General features: G+C 42.1%; 1 protein-coding gene across 1 annotated transcript in view; it reads left to right on the top strand.

The window, feature by feature from the left end:
* LOC126536866 (calpain-D-like) overlaps window positions 1-20,981 on the top strand; it is a 28,946-nt gene extending 7,965 nt beyond the window's left edge. The window contains exons 4-12 of the mRNA XM_050183890.3: window positions 1,974-2,176; window positions 4,281-4,425; window positions 6,004-6,079; window positions 6,364-6,489; window positions 8,705-8,857; window positions 9,321-9,485; window positions 10,750-11,092; window positions 12,662-12,840; window positions 13,251-20,981. Of these exons, the coding sequence (XP_050039847.1) occupies window positions 1,974-2,176; window positions 4,281-4,425; window positions 6,004-6,079; window positions 6,364-6,489; window positions 8,705-8,857; window positions 9,321-9,485; window positions 10,750-11,092; window positions 12,662-12,840; window positions 13,251-13,428 (1,568 nt within the window). The 3' untranslated portion in view covers window positions 13,429-20,981. The remainder of the gene's footprint in view (window positions 1-1,973; window positions 2,177-4,280; window positions 4,426-6,003; window positions 6,080-6,363; window positions 6,490-8,704; window positions 8,858-9,320; window positions 9,486-10,749; window positions 11,093-12,661; window positions 12,841-13,250) is intronic.
* Window positions 20,982-22,640: the final 1,659 nt, after the last annotated feature.

Here is a 22,640-nt window from a genome sequence, read left to right as displayed (position 1 = left end):
CCTGGAAAAGCCCTAATGGTGAAAGAAGAAATGAAATTGATTTCATACTTTCTGCCGATCCCAGCATAGTGCAGGATGTAGAAGTGATAGGTAGGGTAAAGTGCAGTGATCATAGGTTAGTGAGGGCTAGAATTCACCTCAATTTGAACAGAAAAAGAGTAAAATTGGTCAAGAAGAAACAGGTCAACTTAGAGGCAGCAAGGGTAAAAAGAGGCAAATTTAGGCTGGTACTTGCAAACAAATATGCAGCCTTAGAACAGAGAGATGACGATGATGACATAGAGGTAATGAATGAAACTGTAACGAGGCTGGCTTCAGAGGCAGCAATTGAAGTGTGAGGCAAGGCACCAAGGCAACCAGTAGGCAAGCTCTCCCAAGTAACAGAGGACCTAATAATGAAACGACAAAGAATGAGAGTCCAACTCAAGAGATAAGATAGAATTCGCGGAACTGTCAAAACTGATCAACAAGGCGAAAATAAGTGATATTCAAGATTATCACATCCGTGTCAATTATCAGGTTATCGAGAAATCCGCAGAGTACAATAAGCCTTTCTGTATGGCTTTCATAGATTACAAAAAAGCATTTGATTCAGTAGAGATACCAGCAGTCATAGAGGCATTGTGTAATCAAGGAGTACAGACTGTTTACGTAAATACCCTGGAAAATATCTACAGAGATTCCACAGCCACTTTAGTTCCACACAAGAAAAATAGGAAGATACCTATAAAGAAAGGGCTCAGACAAGGAGACACTATCTCTCCAATGCTATTCACTGCGTGCTTGGAAGAAGTATTCAAGCTATTAAACTGGAAAGGTTTAGGAGTAAGGATCAACGGCGAATACCTCAGCAACCTTCCATTTGCCGATGACATTGTTCTATTCAGCAACACTGTAGACGAGTTACAACAAATGGTTGAGGACCTTAACAGGGGGGGTGTAAGAGTGGGGTTGAAGATTAATATGCAAACGACAAAGATAATGATGAACAACCGGACAAGGAAAGAAGAGTTCAGGATCACAAGTCAGCCTCTAGAGACTAAAGGAGTATGTTTACCTAGGTCAACTAATCACAGGGAACCCTAACCATGAGAAGGAAATTCACAGAATAAAAATGAGTTTGATTGCACACGGCGGACATCGTGAGCTCCTGACTGGAAGCTTACCGTTATCTTTGAAAAGGAAGGTATACAATCAGTGCATTTTACCTGTGCTGACATAGGGGGTGGAGACTTGGAGACTGACAAAGAAGCTTGAGAAAAGTCAAGGACCGTAATGTGTGAAGAACGAAGAATGTTAGGCATAACTTTAAGAAACAGAAAGAGAACGGTTTGGATCAGAGAGCAAACAGGTATAGACGATATTCTAATTGACATTAAGAAAAAGAAATGGCACTGGACAGGTCATGTAATGCGCAGGTTAGATAACCGTTGGACCATTAGGGTGACAGAATAGGTACCAAGAGAAGGGAAGCGCAGTAGAGGACGGCAGAAGACTAGGTGGTGCGACGAAATTAGGAAATTTGAGGGTGGTAGTTGGAATCAGTTGGCGCTGGACAGGGGTAATTAAAGATCGCAGGGAGAGGCCTTCGTCCTGCAGTAAATATAACATAGGCAACGGCAGCGCCGCCGCCACCTATGTTATGTCCACTGTAGGACGAGTGCCACCGCCGCCAACTGAACCAGAGGAGGGTGAATACGGTCGATTCTCTAGTAAACTTTTTTGGTGGTTTGTATTTGTGCGTAGTTATTAGCTGAAGCTATTTACTGCTTTCATTGTATTTTTTTTTCTCCCAAGAGAAACTTTGCTCCATCATGTAGCTTGAGATATGTGTACTGGAACATAGCTGAGCAGGCTGATTGTCGAAGTATTTGTGAAATTTCACTCATATCAAGAAAACTAAAGTACTTTAAAGTACTATTGCAGGATTCCTTGCCCCCTTTGTGACAACTATCTGCAATATTGAACCGTAGGCATCCTAGGCAACTGCTGGCTACTGTCGGCTCTTGCTGTACTGGCCGAGCAGCCAGAGTTGGTGGAGCGTGTCATGGTGACTCGCGCCATCTGCCACCAGGGTGTGTACCAGGTGCGGCTTTGTAAGGACGGTCAGTGGACGACGGTGCTGCTTGATGACCTGCTGCCATGTGATGCCAAGGGCTGCCTCGTTTACTCCCAGGTGCTCTTTGCCCCTGGCCTAACTGCTCTAAACTTTGTCAGCTACCATTGGTCATAAAGGTGAACGAATGCTTAAGGGAGCTTCAAAAATGAAGTTGTGCTTTGAAACAAACAGTTAAAAAAGCACTTTTTGAACATGGTAAGAAAATGTTGCCGATCTGTAGACAATGCTTCTGTGAACATGCGTGCCAAATATTATTGCACTCAATGCAGCAGGGAATTTATAATCTCGTATTGAAAATTGCTTGCCCTTTCTTCGTAATGTCGTAAGTAGCAGCGTCATAAGCGGGTGTAAGTGGATTCGACAATGGAGTCTGTCATTGGCACATTTCACGATCACGAGAACATTCTTAATAATATCATTATTGTTACCTTGGGGTTGAATAAATTAAAAATATATATGTCTGATCTCAAAAAGAGTGAAAAAGTATTTCATATTTGCACTTCCTGTCTCGAGCGACCACTGTCTGCTCAAAATTGCATTTTCTTCTCCACTGCGCACAGCATTCTTTCCATCCTCTAATATCACTCGGTGCACTAATAGTGGTGAAGGTTTCCGTAGTTGTGTTAATTTTGCTTTGTAGTCAGCCTTGAGTCGCTACAACAGTATAGTTACCAATGCGTCATCCCTTTAGTCTGTTGATGGTAGCAATGCGGGGATGACTCCCTGCCGCTATGTTTTGCGAGCCGATGTGTGTGCACAAGGATGAAAATTTATCTCAGCGGTTGTCAGAAACGCACGCACATACAAGTCGGGGTCCATCGGTGGTCGAGCACTAACAACATGGCGCACGGTCCCACAGTGGTCAAGCCAGCATACATGGCATAGCATGGCTTGTCAAATGTTCCGAGAGGCGTGCATAAAGGGCCAGCTCCGCCAGAAAAGGGGGGGGGGGGAACAGCAGCTGCAACCCAGACCATGCCTAGACAAGCACTTATTGTGCATTTGAGTTGACGAGCGCTACACATGCCTGAACCTGAAGTAGGGGCCAATACATATTGAAGAACAAAAACAAGAGAAAATGTTCAAGCCTATGACACACAGCAACATAACTTTTGGGCAGTGCCTTGCCTCCTTGCCATTCCTCCTCATGTAGCTTCCAGTGCACTAGTGGAGATGGAAGGAGAGAGAAAGCTGCGTAAAGGTGCTATAACAACCTCTAACTCTGCCTGTCATGGTTGTCGCTCATGATTCTAAACATTTTTTTAGCAGATTTATGAAGCAATGTATTTCAATAGGGAGACCATTCGATGATTACTTAGATAGGTGTTTCAGGGCACCACTGAGGCACAATTTGACACCATGAAATGGCTCATTGCAACCATCGCAGCTTCTTATGTCCAGGCTGCTGAAGCAATTTATGTTAGCGCTCTGCAAACTGCATCTATACACACTTGCTAGGTGTGCACTGTTATGCAGTGCATGCTGTGGCACTTACACAATATCATAATAACACAATGTGCGCTGAAAAAGCTGTGCAGACTCCTTAAGAGTGGCCTAATTGAGCCTTTGTTCTTGTTAAATCTACATATAAGGACCACTATGCTAGGAAAAAGTACTCACTGTAATATCTTTAAAAATTTGTCATCTAAGCTGCTTGCTCACTGACAATGCTCAGAAGCCATCGATAAGTGGAATTTTAATGGTCTCTCTTGTCGTGCTCAGTATGCATTATTGAATTTAAGTTGAAGGGCAACATTTTCTTACCCATACATAGTAGAAACCACGAGAATGCTATATCTTTTCCAAAGCAAATGACCCTGCTGATTTCTGTGTACAGCTAGATCACACAAACTTAAAGGAACTATTGTTATAGTAAACGCATACTATCCAAATAACTGTTGGTATGTACTACTTATGTTGTGAATTTTGACTGATAAGCAGATTTTGGTTAGCATGATTTTATCACTCTTGACTGAAGACGGCAAGTTTTCTTCAGCCACCAGTAAATTAGAGTGTACTGTTGTATGTTAGCCCAACCACATCTCAGAATGCTGTGCTGGCATGAATTTAAAAGGGCTTACAAATTTTTCCTGAGCATACTTATGTGACATCCTGCATGTAATGACCTTGTGGTTTCTTTTTTTGCTCTGCCATAATCCAGGCTAAACGAAAACAGCTGTGGGTGCCATTGATTGAAAAGGCTGTGGCGAAGCTTCACGGCTGCTATGAGGCACTCGTGTCTGGCCGGTGCATCGAGGGGCTGTCAACGTTCACCGGAGCACCGTGTGAAAGCGTACCTCTTCAATGTGAGCTTATTAAACACTGCACTATCTTTATCTGTCATACCGATGTACAGTCTGTTGCAAAAGCGTAAAGCTCATTGCTTTTTTTACCAGAGTGTGCTTGTTCCTTTGCATTCTCACTGCATCCATTGGCACTTGTCTGCAGTGAAAGCGAGCTTTATAGTCCTGCTGCCAATAAAGGCTGGAAACTGCAGCTCCACCATGTAAGAGCTGGCACATTTCTGCACTGAGAGCAGGGGTGGTAACAGATTGCTCTTAATTTGTCGCTCTTTATATTTTATGTGTGGCAGCTTTCGTGAATCATGATTAAATTATGTGTATTGTACATGGGAAAAGGACTGAATGAAATTCACTGTGCTGCTGCCCAACCAGCCACTTGTTCCATTTTCTGGCTGTGGAGAATGCCTAGTTGCAGATTGGGGAAGTGAACTGATTTGCATATTAAGTAAAATTTTAAAAGTGCAATTTATTTGTATTGCATGCAATGACATCAGAGTTGGGACATTGCACTTAGAGCTTGTGGAACTTAACATGCCTGCTTGATGATATTCACTTTTCTGGTGCCCCTGTAATATGGTTTACAGCAAATCTGTTTAGCTCTAGCTCCTGTATGCATCCACCGCATGCGTTCCCTGGGTGGCTTAAGTCCATATCGGGGACACAGCGCGTAGACAGGAATGGAGATGGGTAAAGAAGAGGGGAAAAAAGTGTAGCAACAGCTCTGTAGCAATTGAGAAGGGTAGGGAGAGAGGGGAAAGAGTGTGGCGACAGCGCCTGTGCTTGTGGCCTGAGCATCTGTGGTTATAACATCATGTGCGTCGGAGGTGTCAGTGGGGCTGCAACAGCGGTTGTGGCACAGGCATGGAAGGTCGGTGTAGTGTGGTGCTGTATTAAAAAAAATGTATGGTTTCATAATGTATTAAACAGCTTCACTGGTAATCCGCCCCCATATGAATGTTGCGGCCCCAAACATTTTTTGAAGGGACAGCGGGAATAAAATGTAGTTGCTGGAAAGATGCGTTATGAAAGATTTCTGAACATGTTTTTAGCATGACGGAAACTGGGCTTCAGAAATGTTGTATCCAGGAAAATGTATTAGTGAAGGTCCTACTGTATATCAGAACTTTCTGGCTGCTGTTGTGTGTAATTGGTACACAGGTAGACAGCAACGGGTAACACAGGAACATTGTCTTCACTGTGTCTTTTAGCATTTACACTAGCAGTATGCATCACCAACTCACCCAGTAATCTGAACTCTTGCAGTTATCATGGGCCATTTCTATTCTTTATTGCCTTCCACGTTTAAATTTTGCCTGCTATTCTTCTTTCACTTTGTTGTAGCACCTCTCCTCCAATTTCATTCCGTAAGTAGACAGCGAAATGCTTCCATGTTTCTTCAGGCTCCATTGAGTTTTCAGGGACTGATTTTAATGTTCCTGTTTCAAAAACACAGTTTTTGCTTGTGTAGATCCAGTAAATAAATAAATAAAGGCTGGAATGAAAAATGGTTTGTGTGTCATTAGTTCTACTGTTCCTGATGTGAGGTTGATGTAGAAGCTGCTTGTTCAACTTTTCGTTTAGACTCGTCTTCTCCAAATGAAGAAGGCATTGATGAGGATCTGATTTGGGCACAGCTGCTAAGCTCAAGGGCTGCTGGGTGAGTGCAATGATGATGTTAAGCCTGCAATTACCAGTCGGTACATGTGCTTGTTTGTGTACGTGTATGTGTTTGTTTATCACATGCAGGGCGCATGTAAAGCCTTTCTCAATGGTTGGTTTCTAAAACAGCAAACACTTAAAAGGGTCTTTGGTGTCATTGTCAGCTTGCAACTACTGTAGTGGCTTGTCTCCTAAAGGTGTTGAGAAGAATTGAGAGATGGTGAATACAGTGCTGAAAAGGTGGCTTTGTACTAATTCTTGTCTATTTTGCCTTGGACAAAGGTTTCTGATGGGTGCCTCGTGTGGTTCCGGCAACATGCAAGTGAATGACCAGGATTACCATGCAGTGGGACTGCGCCCACGACATGCCTACTCGGTGCTCGACGTCCAAGACGTCGAGGGAGTTAGGTGAGCTGCTCGTGACCGTACACACTGTCTGTAAGCATTGTCGTTAAGATTCTTGCCATAGCTTATAGCCCTCAAAGTGACCCTTCGGCGATACTGTGAAGCCTACGTATTAATAGCTGTGCCTCAATTTAGTTCCTCTTAGGCATGTTGTTTATGCAGTAGAACCCCGTTAATACGTTCCTGCTACGTATGTTTCCCAGTGCCAACATTTGCAATCGAGAACACAGGAAATGAACCAATAGAGTTACACGAATTTTTTACCGATTCATATGTTCCCAGGAAGCACGATTTTTCGGCACCAACATTCATTACGTTGCCAAACTGTGACCATATGATATGTTTCCCGGCCGCTAGATTCCACTTAAGCAAGAAAACACGCAAGGCATGCGCGATTGAGAACAGTTTATAGCTGCCCACGGCGACAGCTTCACCACAAGACTTGCCTGCCCGTCTCACATGAAAACGCTGGTGTGCACTCAGTCTCTCATTTCTGTAGCGGCAAATCATCTCCGGGGTCATTGCATGCTGAATTCACAGCTATCACCGCCAATCCTATTGCAATAAGCATCTTCGCCTATCTGTTTCACAGTGTATGGTGCCGTAGGAAGCGTAGCGCACGCTTTTTAGGCAATAACCAAAACGTGCCACCGTGCTGCAGATTGCGATCGTGTACGTTTTCCGACCACTAGATCCCATGTGAACAAGAAAAGATGCGAGGCGCGTGTGATCGAGAACAGTATATAGCCGCTCGTCTCACGTGAGAACGATGGTGGGCACAGTTTCTTATTCTGGCACCAGAAAATCACCGCTCAGGTCATTGCACACCACATTCACAACTATCTCTGACGAACGTATTGCAATAAGCATTTTCACCTATCTGTCTTACAGCGCGTGGTGCGTAGTGCCATTGGTAGCGTACTGCACGCGTTTAGTAGGCAACGATCCAAACGCGCTGCCGTTCCTTACTGCAGGCGGCGCAATGTGGGCATCGCGTTTTATCACGTTTCCCTTCGGGAGCATCCCATGTCACCCACCAGCTCGATTTCATTTTGGTCTCCCGTCGCCCTCTTAAAACACCACACAATAGGAAAACACCAAAAGACATCTCAGGCTGCCTGAGCACTACCAGCTCGACATGCGTCGATGTCTCGTGCCGCAATGATCAGCGCGATGCTTCGCGTTACGTAGATGTCAGCAATAGTTGAATCTGTAAAATTTTTTTAGTTACTTCGGTTCGTGCATTTTCCCGATTACTACGTCTTTTTCACTTTTTTTTTCCAAAATGTATGGACGAGGTTCTACTGTATATATAAGTTGTTGAATTTTGTACATGTTGCTCGTTATGATTATGGTACACAAAATATACGTCGCTTTCTTTTTCTGCGCCATGTGCCCCATTGGACAATAGAAAGGATTGTACACAAAAGCGTTTTCGAATAATTTTGTTGCTGCATGTCTCTGCCACTTACCAAACAAGAACATACTAAATGCACAAGCTTTTCAGCTGTCTCTTCCTTGCACAGGTCATAAGCAAAATTATTAATGTCTTCTGTGTTTTTGTTATATTATGTTCAAATGTTTGAAATGAAATGAAATGTTCAAATCATTTGAGCAATTTAAAGTAAAAACAAAGCATTGAAATAATTATTCACACACTAGGATCACAAAGCTGATGTGAAATAAGATTATTGTTCTAAATGTCTAAATTTTTTTTAGTTGTAACATCATTCTGTTTGCGGCCAGGTCAGTGTCTGTAGCTGCAGTCAGCTTACTGGGAGCATTCACACAGTGATACAAATCTTGTCCAATCAACTCTTGCAAAATGACTTAGCTTGATGTATGGTGATGGTCATAATTGAAATCACCTACATGTATTGGTGCACATTGACTTGAAATGGTGCTCTAGGCATTGGCCGTAGCTTTACACAGGTACTGTGCTATCTCAAGGTTCACACTTGTTAATCACAAGGTTATCAAGCGTGAGAGTGAGAAAGGGGTATACTAAAATAGAATAGCTATTGCTGCAACTGCATGGTGGGTTCAAATAAAGCTACAAGAATACTTCGTCCAGGCAGTTTGGAGAAGGAAGGGATAGAGGGGCACTTCTTAAGACTGTTAATTCTCTTGCAGACCATTAAAGTAGTGTGTGGTGACTGGCTGTTCTGCCTCATGGTATCTTTTGATGTGATTGTCAAAGTTGCTTTTCCAATTCCAGGCTGGTGCGCCTTCGAAATCCATGGGGCCACTATTCTTGGAGAGGTGACTGGTCTGACAACTCTCCTCTCTGGACACCTGAAATGCGGGAAGCACTGATGCCTCATGGGGCTGATGATGGTGTATTCTGGATGTCATTCAGCGACGTCCTAAAGTGAGTACAGGAAGTCTCTCTTTATGTTTACGCGGTTTCATCATTAAAGAAACAACTGTGCATGATACAGTATTAATGCACTGGTCATTAACCTTTGCTCTGCAGGTCACTAGGCAAAGTTTGTAGGTTAACAGGAGAGTAACTTTTCGTGTTGTGGCTGCTAAGTAAAGGATACATGAGCACTGCAGGTTTGCACACGAGTCACTGAGGAGTATCGTGAAATATTATCCATTTATGTTTTCTAGCAAGAAATCCAACCTTAGTCATGCTTTGATGGTCGTGGTGGGGCCTCTTTCATGATGGGCGGGATGGCAGCAGTAGTTTCTTATGTTTCTCTCAGCTGTTACTCAGGAATGGCAGATAGCTGGACTGTTGGCATTTCCAGTGCTGTCGGGTGCAAGAGCTGCCCTTGTGGGCGTTACAGGTCATGCTTTAGCCACAGCAAATATATTATTTTCAACAGGTTCTTTGATTGCATCGACATATGCAAAGTTCGGGTCGACTGGAACGAGGTTCGCCTGCAAGGCGTGCTTCCACCGCAGACAGACAAGGACAGCCAAGCTGTCACCCTGCTCACAGTTCTCGAAGGCACTGAAGTAGAGTTTGGCCTTTTTCAGGAAGGCCAGAGGTGAGGTGCTTCTTATTGCAGTGAATAGCTTTTCAGGGTTTATTACATAGTTTTCAGGCTCTCCATGCTTGCATAACTAGTACTGCCACCTTTGAAATTAACCCACTAGACTGAGCCCTGCGGCAAAGTTCATTGCTTGTCTTGGAGAAGCTTCCTGGAATCATATGTGAGCAAGTTATCATTGCTCGAATTTCATTTTCAAATCTGCTAGAGGAAAGGCATAATATTTTATGCTATATCTCAGCAGAAATTGTCATACGTAATTGGAAGGAGTTGTGCGACATGCTCAAGGGCTTCTGGCTTGACACTTTCCTGCCCACGGGAAAAGCAGCAGTTTGTGGGTAGTCTCGTAAATACTTCTTTTTCTTATCACAGAGCATGCTTGATACTAAAGTGTATAGTACCAAATTGAAAAGGAAGAAATCCTCTTTCCAATGGTATTAGTCCCAAACAAGATGTTTATTAAAAAGAATTTGAAAAAGATATCCAATTAAAGATTTAGTACAAAAAAGAAAAGGCTTTATAAAAACATCATTTTTGCTTCACACAGAAAGATCTGAAAAAAATTTCAGAATATAAATTTTTAACACATAGTACCGATGCAATATTCCAGCAAACATCACCTTTCTATGTAAAACGTTTCTTGAGCAGTTATATGCAGTGCGCCAAAAGCTACAGGGCCCTTACAGAAGAACTGGCTAAGCAAGGAAGCTAAGCTGCAACTGGCTGAGCCATACACAATAACTGGCTACATGTCTTGTGGAAGGGGGACTTGCCCCTCATTGTATGGCACTGATTCATCTCTGAACATTTCGTTCAACTGGTGTTGCAGATAGGAGAATTAGCAACAAGCAGTTAACGAGCCTTTCTTCTGGTTCTCAACCCTGAGAGGCTGATACAACATGTAGCTTTTGCTTCACTGCACAGAGCTGGTGAGACAAACCACAGAGCACTAGTCAAAGCCGACATGCATGTGCTTAATTCGAGCATCACATAATTTGTACCAAATTTGTGTGCTTCACTCTGATTGGCTTAGCGGAAGTTGGCTGTATTGACACTTGCTAGCATTGTTATTGTTTAATTATTTATTAAAAGAATGAAGAGTAAAAAGCTAAAGAAAGGACAAGTCAGGGCAATGCATTAAATTATAAGTCTTGATGTCAGGCTTGGCACTGCAGATTGGAGGCTGTAGAGCCAGTATTTGCATGGATCGTGCAATGCAGTGAGTGCAAGTGTTGCATGTTTGTCGTAATATCCCATGCAGGAGTGCTGAACGTTCTCGGCGCTGCCAGTTGGACTTGTGCGTGGTTGTGTTCCGGGCACAGGACCCTGCTGCGGGTCTCGTAGGCCCGCTGGTGAAGCACTCCAAACGACAGGTTCGCAGCTTCGTCGGCTGCAACGCAGTGCTTGACCCAGGTTCCTACATGGTCGTCTGTCTTGCCTTCAACCATTGGCACACAAGCCTCACGAAGATCGACCAGTACCCAAAGTTCCTGCTAGCCATTCACAGCTCCAAGCGGCTGCTGGTCGAGACGGTCATTCCGCATGCCAACGTGTTGGCCGATGCCATAATCAATCTGACTGTGGCCAAGGGAAGGAGACACGAGGTGCATAGGCTGCCATTCCTTTTCATTTTAGATGCAGTAGCATTCATAAACATAGCCCTTTGCCTTAAGAGAAGCTGTGTTTCATGCAGAGGATGCTCACAATAATGCTTCCGTGAGTTTATTATGCCCTTAGCCTTGTACATACCAGCTCCTAAGCAAGCTACATTCGTACTGCTTTTCTTTTGGCAAGTTGAGGTTTGGTCAACTTGGCCATGTTTAGTGGTATGACAACATGAAACTAATAAACGAGAAGAAAGGGGATTAACCGAGGGACCTGATTTTTATTAGTCATACCATAAGAAGCCAACAGACACTGACACCAAGGACAACATAGGGGAAATTACTTGTGCTTAATAAATGAAATAAAGAAACAATAAATTAATGGAAATGAAAGTGGATGAAAAAACAACTTGCTGCAGCTGGGGAACGATCCCACAACCTTCGCATTCCGCATGCGATGCTCTACCAATTGGGCTACCGCGGCGCTGTTTCCCCATCCACTTTCTTGGGTATTTATGTTTCCTAGTAGAACCCTGGGTGTGTCAGCCAGTGCCACCACTCGCAGACCTATGAAGCTAAGTGGGACATGAAACTAAGTGGGACAAAACTAAATATGTGCTCTCTGTGCTGGCACAGACAAGAGCTGCTTGAGAGCAGCGCTTGTTCATGTCATAATGTCTGTTTAGGTCCCTGTTAGTTCGGCACGGTTATGTCACCTGTTCAGTGTTCTTTTGTGGCGCAGAAAAATTAATGCTACAAACAAAGGATGCCTGTTCCAAACTTCAAATAAAAATGAACCTTACAGATTATTTTCTTTAGTGCTTTTTAGTTACTAACAATATGTGCCTAGAATTATGTTATGTTCACATTGAAGAGGCCAGTCTATGTGAATAGGCATCTTGGCCAGCATTTGCACAGAATGTTGTAAGCCGAAGACACCTTTTATGTCCTTATACAAAATAGCATAAATACACAACTTCACAGTTCTTTTCTGCTGAAGGTCCCATGAAATCACTCTACTGTGCAGTAAGTTCCAATACATTAAATATATTTCCATGCAAGATCCTCTGCTCAAGAAGACTGCGCTGTGAAAAAATGGGTGAACAAACTAGTTGACAATTGTTCCTTGTTAAAATTTTGACTATGATATGGCATTTTGTGCAAATAAATTATGATTGCACCAATACTTCAAGAGGTTTAGTATGCCCGCCTTTCCGGTCAACACAAATGAACTGGGTGTTTTACCAAATGAGCGGAGGCGCAATTATAAAAGGCTTGCACTGTGCGCCTACTTGGTGGTGCAGAGCTCAACCAGACAAGCACGGAGCTAACATTGCTGTAACCAAGTGTATTTTACTTTGCTGCTGGTCTCAATTTTCGGCAGCAACATGATTACACCACTGCTAAAAATTTGCCAGAATACTGGACGCACTAATACTCTCTATTTTGTGTGCAAGTTGTGTGTGGTATCCAATTTGTTTGAGGACTGCCATGTGTGCTTGTGCAAATGGTTATTTGATGACTTCTGTTTTATTTTGTGTTTATGTATGTGTGTGTGTGTACTTCTAGGGGCGTGAGGGCATGACTGCATACTACCTGACAAAAGGCTGGGCTGGCCTCGTGGTGGTTGTGGAGAACCGATTACCTGACCGCTTTGTCCAAGTGATCTGCGACTGCTCTGAGAGCGTCAATGTGGTTTCTACCAGAGCAACCCTCAGGACTGTCGACAGCATTCCACCGCTACACAGGTGAGCCTTATATGGGCTTTACGAATGTGTAAATGTGCTCAACAGATGTAGACAATAGAAAGGAGCGTGTGTCTAGACTTTTCTGTTGTCCACATCTGTTATAATCACATTCGCACACTTGTAAGAATCAGAATCAATAACTGACCCAACTAGTTGTGTTATATAAGCTAATTAGCCCATCATTTGCAGCAGGTATCATAAACATGCAGTCAATGTGTCTTTGCTATCATTTGGTAACATTCTCAACCTTGCAAGTTTTAACTATCTGCATGCACTATAAATGAATACTGTATAGCAATTTTTCAAATTGGAAGCTTAACAAGATATTCTACTTGCATTCAAGATTTCGAATATTTGCACATAGCTGAAGTTATTACACTGCAGTGAAACACTGTGTACTCTCTGTGCAGGCAAGTTATTATCGTCCTCACTCAACTCGAAGGCAGTGGCGGCTTCTCTATTGCTCATCGCCTGACTCATCGGGTGTCCTTCACGGGCGGCCTGCACGACTGGGGACCCTCGGCGACCAATCATGTGCCACCAATTGACCGCAAGGTGTATGGGCTGCACACTCCAAGGCCTCTCTGATTGTCTAATCTGAAGAGGGCTGCCTTAAATTTGGGAGACTTTCACTGGTGTTGTACATTTGAAAGTTCTTACATGCATTATCAAGCATGTGCAGATGCTGCGGTTGGCTACAGCCTCGAGAGGTCTCTACAATTTGTGCAAACTGCCCATTGCTTTTGGATGGAAAAAGCATGTACTAGTCGCATTCTCGCAAGGCGGGATGTTAGGGAATGTGAGAGACTGCAGATGTGCAGTGCATTCATAAGCATGCCTTTTTTACTTCTTTAAAGGTAAAACATGTAGCCACAGAGATGACTTTATGCGCTTGATTTCAACAGGCGCACCTTCCACAATGAAATCTATCTTAGCGCCTCTTCTACAAAGAAAAGCACGCACACACAGGATAGCATTTCTTTAGCAGTACTGAAAAATACACACACAGTCACATCCCAGATCACTGCAGAGAACATGTAAATGTTTGTGTTTTCATGGTACGCATTTAGAAAAGTAAAAAAGAACAACAGGTCTAGATACACATTTGTAAAAGTGTCAGCCAGAATGTGTCTAGTCTAGTCTGACACCCATTCTACCTTCGTTTTGAAGGTTAGGAGCCTGGAAGAAAGAAGGCTTGCGGCAGCCTTCGGGGCTTGCAGGTTAGTATGGTGTACACTTAAAGATGTTGCACCTTTTATGGCGTAATTTCTACTCGGAACAATAGCTGAAGTCATCCATTTGGTTACTTCCTTCCTCCAATGCCTCATGTCTGGTGTTTTCTGTTGGGAACACAGTGGACACACATAACATTCCCAACAGTACAGTAATTAGTGCATGTCATTAGAGAAAGAAAGTGCCCACAAGCACGATGATGATTGTAATTGATGGACAAAAAATCATACCATAAAGGGAGCAACATTTTTTTTAGGGTGCAGGAGAAGTCGTTGCCCACACTCGTGAAGCACAAACCCACTGCCCGTTAATTACCGGAGTCAGAGGCAATTCAGTGGTGTTTGCCCCAGTGCCACTAAAATCTATAGACTCGGGCACAATTGTTTAGCCTGTTATTCCGAGGTTATTACAGAACACATGAGCTTCAATTGGTATTCGGCTCTTCTCCTACTGCACATTTCACTTTCATAGTGGAGGGATTGTCCTAACTCTGGTGCAGCCACCTCTGAATGGCTTCGAGCTAGACACGCGTGTGTTAAGGATCTTGTACAAGAACAGCTGGTACATCTAGAATGGAAAAATGTTTTTTTCCATTAGTGAACAGTTGTTTATTATAGTGTGGAGTGGGAGTTTTCTAGCTGTAATGGGTGTGAGAAAGGAGTGCGATTGTTTGTCAACCATGCCTGCATTCATGCTCTATTTTTGTGGCAAGTCTGGTTTGCAAGCTGCATCATTGGCTTGCTTATGTTGGAAAGGCTGGCTTTAACAATTCCATGGAGACTGAGCGTTGCACTCACATAGTGTAGGGCACTGAAATTGACTGTGCCACCCTGAGCTCTAAACGTTCAGGTGAATTTGTGCGCATTGCATCCAAAGTGGCAGTTTCTTTACTGGTCTTAAGGGTGTATTAGTGTGGCGAAGGTCAGACCAGTCTTGACATGTACCAGAATACTGATAGGCATAGAAGCAAACAGCAGTGCAAATGGTATCATCTTGTAACATGCCGTTTAACTGAAGTGCACAGAGCCTTTGATTGAAATTACCGGTTGTCTCTACTAATCTCGTGGCGTAAATGCTCCAATATAATCATTGTGACTGCCAACTTTCTCGACTTTCCTGCCAAGTTTACGAATTTGGGTACGCTTTACAATTTTACGAATCAAGGTTTACAAAAAATAAATTTTGTTAAAGAAAAAGTTTCGCTCGTTGGTCTCTGATTTAGTGTTAGAAGTCTTCTGAGAATTAAAGGATGCGAGATGGATACTACTTGCTTTGAGCAATTTTATACAGGCACAAATTTATCCTGAAGCAAGGGAAATTGCCAACAACAAAGTCGCTTAATAACACCACTGTGATCTAAAGACAAAATGTGTTACTTCTCAATTGCTGCTGTCCTAACATTGCTGCTGCTGCTTGTGCACTGTATCTAAAGCTAAATCATTGTTAAAGTATCTATATGTTCGACATAAATTGTGTGCTTACTGCAAACTTTAAAAAAAAAAAGTGTCCTATTCTGTGCTTACCTCCCCCCCCCCCCCCTTCCCGCCTTCTTGTTTGTGTCGTGTCAACTTTTACAAATTTAATGTTCATTGGTTGGCAGGTGTGGTACTCTGACGTACTTCTTCAAAAGAGAAGAGTCGTGGAATGCAAAATGTTGCTAATGCATCAAAGTTGATTACAATGCTAGAAGATCTTACCATTAGCACTGCTGCTCTCATATACGTCTTCCGGTATTCTGGTACACATCTACACTAGCATGTCTCTGCTATGCTAAAGCTCTCTCTTTGCTTTCGGAAGAGAGGCTGGAACAAGGGTTTACGCTGCTGTCAGTATGCTGCCTCACTTTTCTGTAACAATGCAGCCCCTTCATCTACAAGGTGTTATATTTTTTCTAGTTACATTGTAATTTATATTTATGCTTTATATGTTGTTAATTTATTACCTCTCTCCCCTTTTTCTTCTTTACTGAATAGTGTGAAGCAACATTCCACGCTCTGCAGAAGCATTTGCATAATATAGTGCACTAAACTGTTTACATGCACGAACGCATGTCAGACGCGTGGACATTTAAAAACTTATCAAATCTCGAAATCCTCCCCTTCGATTAGGAAAAGAAAGCATCATGAAGTCATTGGTCTGCATCTCTCTCTCTCTCTCTCTCTTTCCCTAATATTTATGTTGTAGACAGAACACGCGAGAAGGCAAAGTTATTAGTGGTATTTTTCAGATTTTATTTTGTGTAGATGTTACTACTTACCATTCTAGCTCAGTTTTAAAGAATACTCACTGCTCAAGTCAAAGCATGCTTTTTAGGTATTATATATATTTGTTGAATTTTGTTTCAGGTATTTAGGAGTATACGTGTTCGATATGTTTGATCCGCACTACCATTTTCATTGTAATGGATGTCCTAAACTAATGCAACACAATTGGGAATGTGCTTTGTGCCCTCATTCTCATGCTGTTATTGCAGGGACGCTGCCTAATAAGAAGAGCCATTAGGTCTGCCAACAGAACTGATTGAAAGATTTCGTGCTGGCTTTCCTAATTAAAAAAAAGAAAAGAAAGAAGAGAGAGAATTAGAAATAGTGGCGATGGAAGCATATCTTCATGGCACATTTAATCTCATTTTTGCTTTGAACTAACTAGTAATCTCAACTCGCGTTTAAGGTATGTGATGCTATCGCCTAAACCCACAGTATTACTTCAGTCACTTGTGTAATTAATTGTTGTGTTGAGGCATGTCAGTGTTCCTGTCAACAAAACACAAGTCTGTTCTGGTTAATTGCTTCGTAGGTTTTATGGCCTTGAGGCCATGTAAACATGGACAGGTTAGTGCAATAATTATATTTTGAGTGAAATTTTGCTTTTTGTTGCTGTGAGATCCGAAGATTAGTCAATAATGTGTTCTTTCATTTTTTTCTTTTCATTATTATTTCTTTTTTAGAGTTAAAAACTGTGACAAAATTATTTTTATGTGTTTGTTACTTTGCCCAGGAGAAATTGTTCAAACATAACCTACTGGTTCAAGTGGATCACAGGCCCATTTCTGTTTGCTACTCATCAGAAGTGAGCAATCAACAAAAGCCAACTGAAGTGGCTAATGAACTGGTCCACCTGGTTACTCAATTTTCACGTGTATTATGTTGAACAATGTGAAATGTATCGTGTCATTACTCTCAAAGGCAGAGGCCAAATTTAAACATGCTTTGTTTATAGTAACCACTCATTTTTTTTGAACAAGTGTGTAGCTTTCTTAAGCTTCATTACATAGTCAGTCATTTTCTCTTCTAGTAGTCAACCTGTTACTGCAATATTTAACGAAAATATTATTTTAAAACAATAATTTATCAGTGTAAAGTGATTCAGTACTTGTATTTAGTGTCCCTTTAAGCTTTAAGCTGCATTTCGTGCTGGAAAATTCTAGTTCATAGCAGTGTGTAAAAACGACAAGCTGTTCTAGTCTCTTTGCTTACGCCAGTTCCAAAGCAAACGTAGAAAAGTATGCTACAATATTTCTTTTCGTTTGGTTCCTTTCTGATCCTACCATATTTTGCCCTAGCTAGCCCAACTTTTTTACACATTCTAATTCCCATCCCCGCAAAGACAACCTTCCAAAAGTCTAGTCTGATTGGCTGATGTAGCGGAAGCAGCAAGGTCTATTCAAATATGACGAGAACAGTGCAAGCACACCCACAGCACACTCTCAGAAAGCTCTTCATTATAAGCTGCTAAAATCCCCCTAAGCCCCTTGTTTCAAAATCTGGACCCAGTGTTCGGCAAACAGCACGGGGGTGTGATGACTGCTACGTCACCTGCGAACAGCAAAACTAACTATAAAACAGCAGTTCTTGAGCAGCACAACACATTAAGATCTCAGGACGCACTATAGGCAAGATTCAATGCAGCACTTTGAATCAGCACCTTTATTCAGTCACATTATGCATTCAGAAAGCTTTGTACCGGCTGATAGGGGCACTTCGTTTCATGATGTCTTGTAATGGTGATGCATCCGTCAGTTAAACACCCCCAGAAAGGTCCCCAAGCTTGCCCAGAGTTTGAAGCAAAGTTCCAGAACTGGTACAATTGAAAAACTCTTGACCAGTATAACGTAAGGATTCCTTTTCCTCTATTCTATTCTCATCATCACCAGCACATAGCCGACTGATCCCAGTGATAACATAGGTGAAGTGCCCCTTGGACCACTGACGAAGCGTGAAAATATATATAATTGGAATATAATTGTTGCATTATTCCAGCCCTGCTCTTTCATAATGCTTACCGTTGTTATCTATTTGCACTGCCTTCCATCTCCCGAAGTTGTGGAAATGCCTACCTTGCATTAAGGCCACGAAACACTTCTCAGTCTAATAAACTATGTAAGTAGTAATGCGTTGCTTCCCTAACAGTTTTTGCTTGCAAATAAGCAAGACAGTTGTCTAATCATTTTTACAACTCTGGCTGCTCCACACGTCTCCAAGAAGAAAACTTTCTGATTTTGTATTTCATTAAAGAAGTCCACACAGAAATTGTAGATGCATGGCATTTGAGACATTGTTCTGTTGACCGATCGCTGAGGTCATTTAATGTACGGCTGCAAAACCACCATCGATCACTAGTGCATTGGATGCTTCTTGTTATAATTGGACCAGTTTGTACTTTTCCACTGGTTGAACCAATCAGACTATAATCCACCAACGTTGTCTTAACAAGGACGAGAATGGGGACAAGTTCCATGATGACCGGCGTAGGAAAGGCATCACTAGAGTCAGTGATAAAGAGTGAAAGTAATCAATTTGGTATAGAATTAAGTGAAGTCATTTATTTGTTTTGGCTCTCAATATAGATATATTCTTTTCAGAAGAACTTCACTTTTGCCTAGTTGGTGTTTACTGCATATCATATTGACTGCAAATAAAGACAGGGACAGCGGAAAAAAACACAAAAACGACACCGCTGTGTCGTTTTTGCATTCTCTTCTGCTGTTCTTGTCTTTATTTGCAGTCAATATATGTACATTGTTTTCACTCTGACAAAGTGTTTGGTGGCAAAATTCTGCCGTAATAATAAATTGGCAACCGACAGCTGGTTTTCAATACCGTCAGAAATGTCCTTGGGCAAGCCATTTTGGAAGAAGCATCAAATGGCGCTTGTCTGTGTGCGAGATGATCTCAGTTTCTTTTCACAGCAGATTGAATTGCTGCAAAATGTGGCTGTTGCAGCTTTTCCTACCTATGTTTGTATCTCATGCTCCAATACCTCAAAGTGTTGTGAAAACGTGAAACTCATTTACAAGAAAACTATGCTCTCTATCTCTCTCATGTGAGCACATGATAGCTTTTAGTTTGCTGCCACTTATTCCACGTTATAATATTGAAATAAAAGTAACTTCTTTCTAGATTGTTGTGATGTTTTACATGTGGGCATAAACATTAACTCTGGCATGCATGGCTGACTGGATTACAGCAGTTCTATTGCAAATATGCATAGCAGGCAGCTACAGTGCAGGCAACAAAGCCATGTCCTTTAAATAATTTAAATTTAAAATTGATAGTCTTATATTTGTTTAGCATTGGAATTAACATGATACAGAAGTCTGCCTCTGGACTGTTAGTTGTGGATTGCTAACATCCTGTGCATTTTATTTTAACAGCCGGAAACCATTAGGGGAGACAAGTTTTACCACCTGTGTGTATGGTTTTTAGGTTACACACATCTTTAAATGATTACTTGTGAAAACACATTATTTCCAGAGCTCCACCAGTCCAACTAAATTACTTGAGCAGATGAACATTACTTGCTCAGTTGATCACAATGATCAGTTACTGATTAAAATATGTTCACTAATAAACTTTTTAATTGCATCAGGGCATGTGTCGCAGTAGCAGAATTGAAACGAAAACATTATGCCACAGTTGAATAGGTTCTACCACACACAATTACTTCTAGGATGCTTTGACTGTAATGCAAATTGCCCAACTGTGCCAGCTATCACACACTTGGCTGTGGCAAGACTACTTTGTTGGACAATGTTTTGGTACAAGCTTTGGCTTAGAAAACAAGTGCACACCTAAAATGATTTCTGTGTACCTGCGGGCTTCTTTCGGATAGTGGCTTCATGAGAGGTATATTGTGGAATTTTTATCGCCTATTGTAATTCTTTGAGGAATGTTCTCACACTAGCATTCAGAATCTCTGTATATTGTGAATTTTTTCCCAGCTGTTCTTTGCTGGCAAAGGTGTTTAAGCTTACTTCATGTTCAAGATCTTATGCATTTTACAATATTTATTATAAGCCTGGGTTGTTTCCTCTTTATAAACAAAGCACCGCATCGTCAGGAACAAAAACATGTGAACGTGTTTGGGGAGCCTAGTTACCAGTGATAGGCACAAATGACCTTCGTGATGCCACTATAGTGAAACATGTGCCAGTGATCTGTGTCATGTAACATGATTGAACGTTTGTAGAAATATAACCACTTGCGCCACTGGATTTTCAACAGGTGCAGTTCATCAATGGTGTGCAATCGTTTTGTGATACAACTTAGAGCTGCTACTAAACTTATTGGCTCCAACTTGCAATGTGTAAATAAGTTCCAGCATTTGTATACCCAGTCGAAAGCAGAGTTTCTAAGATTTACTCACTGCATGTGACAACAGTCACCAAGCATGTCTCATGCAGTCTGTGCTTTTTGCTTTTGCAAGCAAAGGAACACAATATTGAAATATGTGCAGAGTGTCTTCATTTCAAGGTAGTGCCGTTTTTATCACCCATGTAGAAGATCCATGTGGAAACCTTATTTCTTTAGCAATGATAGTGATGTTTTTCACTGCACTGCCTATAGGCTTGGTTCGTGTGTAGCTTTTGCATGCAGTGGCTTTCGTATATCATTGGTGTTACAAAAGTGCTTCTTCCACGAAGAAAAAAAAAGGCTTTCGCAACATTCCAATTAAATTTTTGCTTATGCTGCATAAGAACACTCGAAGTGTTATCAAAGCTTGTACTTTACTTGCGTGGTGACATGGACTTCAGGCTGTACAGCCTGTATGACGTAAAATTAGCTTTTTGCTGTGTCATCGCTCATGTTTTTTCATTTGTATGAAAGTGTTTGTGTATGCAATGAGTCATGCCCAGTGTCAGTCATTGAAATCTATATTAAAAAAAACTGCATACGTGCGTGCTGCCATTATCTGTTGTCACTCCTTCATTCTGTTCTTGTCAAATACAAAGTGATAGGATGTCAGTTCCAGTTCCTTCATTCATTTGACAAAGTTCCCACAGCACTAAAGATGACAGTACAGCCAGCAGAGGGGTTGAAAAAGGTTCAAGTAAAACTCTTGCTTGGGCTAGTTGGTTCATGCTTGAAGTAGTAAAGGCAAGGCGCAGAAGACCAGGACTTGAGAAGAAGAACACAAACGACAGGACCGGCGCCTAGTTGTTTGCTTCTGTGCATCGTTATCTGCTGCCTGCCAAGCAATAGGCATGATACACAGGTGGGGACATCCCATGGAACACAGTTCACATAAGCGCTCCCACTTGTCTTAGACCAAAGCAGGCTAAGACAGTGGTGGAGCGCTGCAGGCAGTTTCTAGTGAGAACAGTGTTAAAAATGTGGGCTCTCGAAAGCAGTCTTGGCAACAAAGGAACAACAACACACAGTAAGAAACAAAAGTCTCTATACTATGCCAGCTAGCTTAACTACAATCAAGAAACGGAACATGCTGAGGCACCGAGGTTTTACTCTCTACACAAGGTTACCAAGCAAATACTGTTTGTCCATACCAGACAACAAGGCCCAAGTCATTTGCTTGTTGGACAAAGGTGTGTTCAAGCAATCGGGAAGGCCTCCACGGGACAGTCCTGTGAAGTACACCAAGTGCACGGTCAGTTGCATGGTTGGCGCCGTCCTCAAGCTGAAGAAGGAAACAAATTCCCCTTGCACCTGAGTATCTATGCCATCAAGTGGCACTCTCATCGGAACATTTTTGCCATCTCTCATCGTACTGTGTGGCTGACACCAACTCCTTCCGCTGCACGTGTAATGTAGAGAAACCAGGTTCCAGGAGACATGAGCCATGCGGGCAAGACATCTGAGGACGTGCAAGAGTCGTAACGTCCCCACAAAACAGACTATGCCATATTCTTGTACGCTCTTATATGAGACGTCTGCAGCATACCATGCCTGCTAAGGAACTTGGAGCAAGACACACATGTATAGGGCCAGCCAGCCAAGTATGCAGGGTCCCTACAAAGTGCTTATCATGTTGTCTAAGAAAGACTGAGCATGATACTTGCACTCAGCTGTGAGCACGTGGTGAAATGCTAATGTATAGCTGCGACATTTTTGGATGGTGCTCTTTTAACTGTCATGCACAATATTTTGCTTACTACAATAAATTTTGTGTATGAAAATAATGCATATTAAAAGCTGGTGTGACCATAAGATAATGTACTCTCCTCTTATGCAGTAGATGCAGTTTCATATCTTGAAAGATACGTTTTCTCTTTTTCTCTGCTCCTTTTTCCTGCCTGTGGTAGGTTTTATTGCAGAGAAACAAGAATTTCA

Source organism: Dermacentor andersoni, chromosome 4 (genome assembly GCF_023375885.2).
Source record: "Dermacentor andersoni chromosome 4, qqDerAnde1_hic_scaffold, whole genome shotgun sequence".
Taxonomy (NCBI): domain Eukaryota; kingdom Metazoa; phylum Arthropoda; class Arachnida; order Ixodida; family Ixodidae; genus Dermacentor; species Dermacentor andersoni.
The sequence above is the reverse complement of the archived record's forward strand: the minus strand, read 5'-3'. Positions and strand labels throughout refer to the sequence as shown.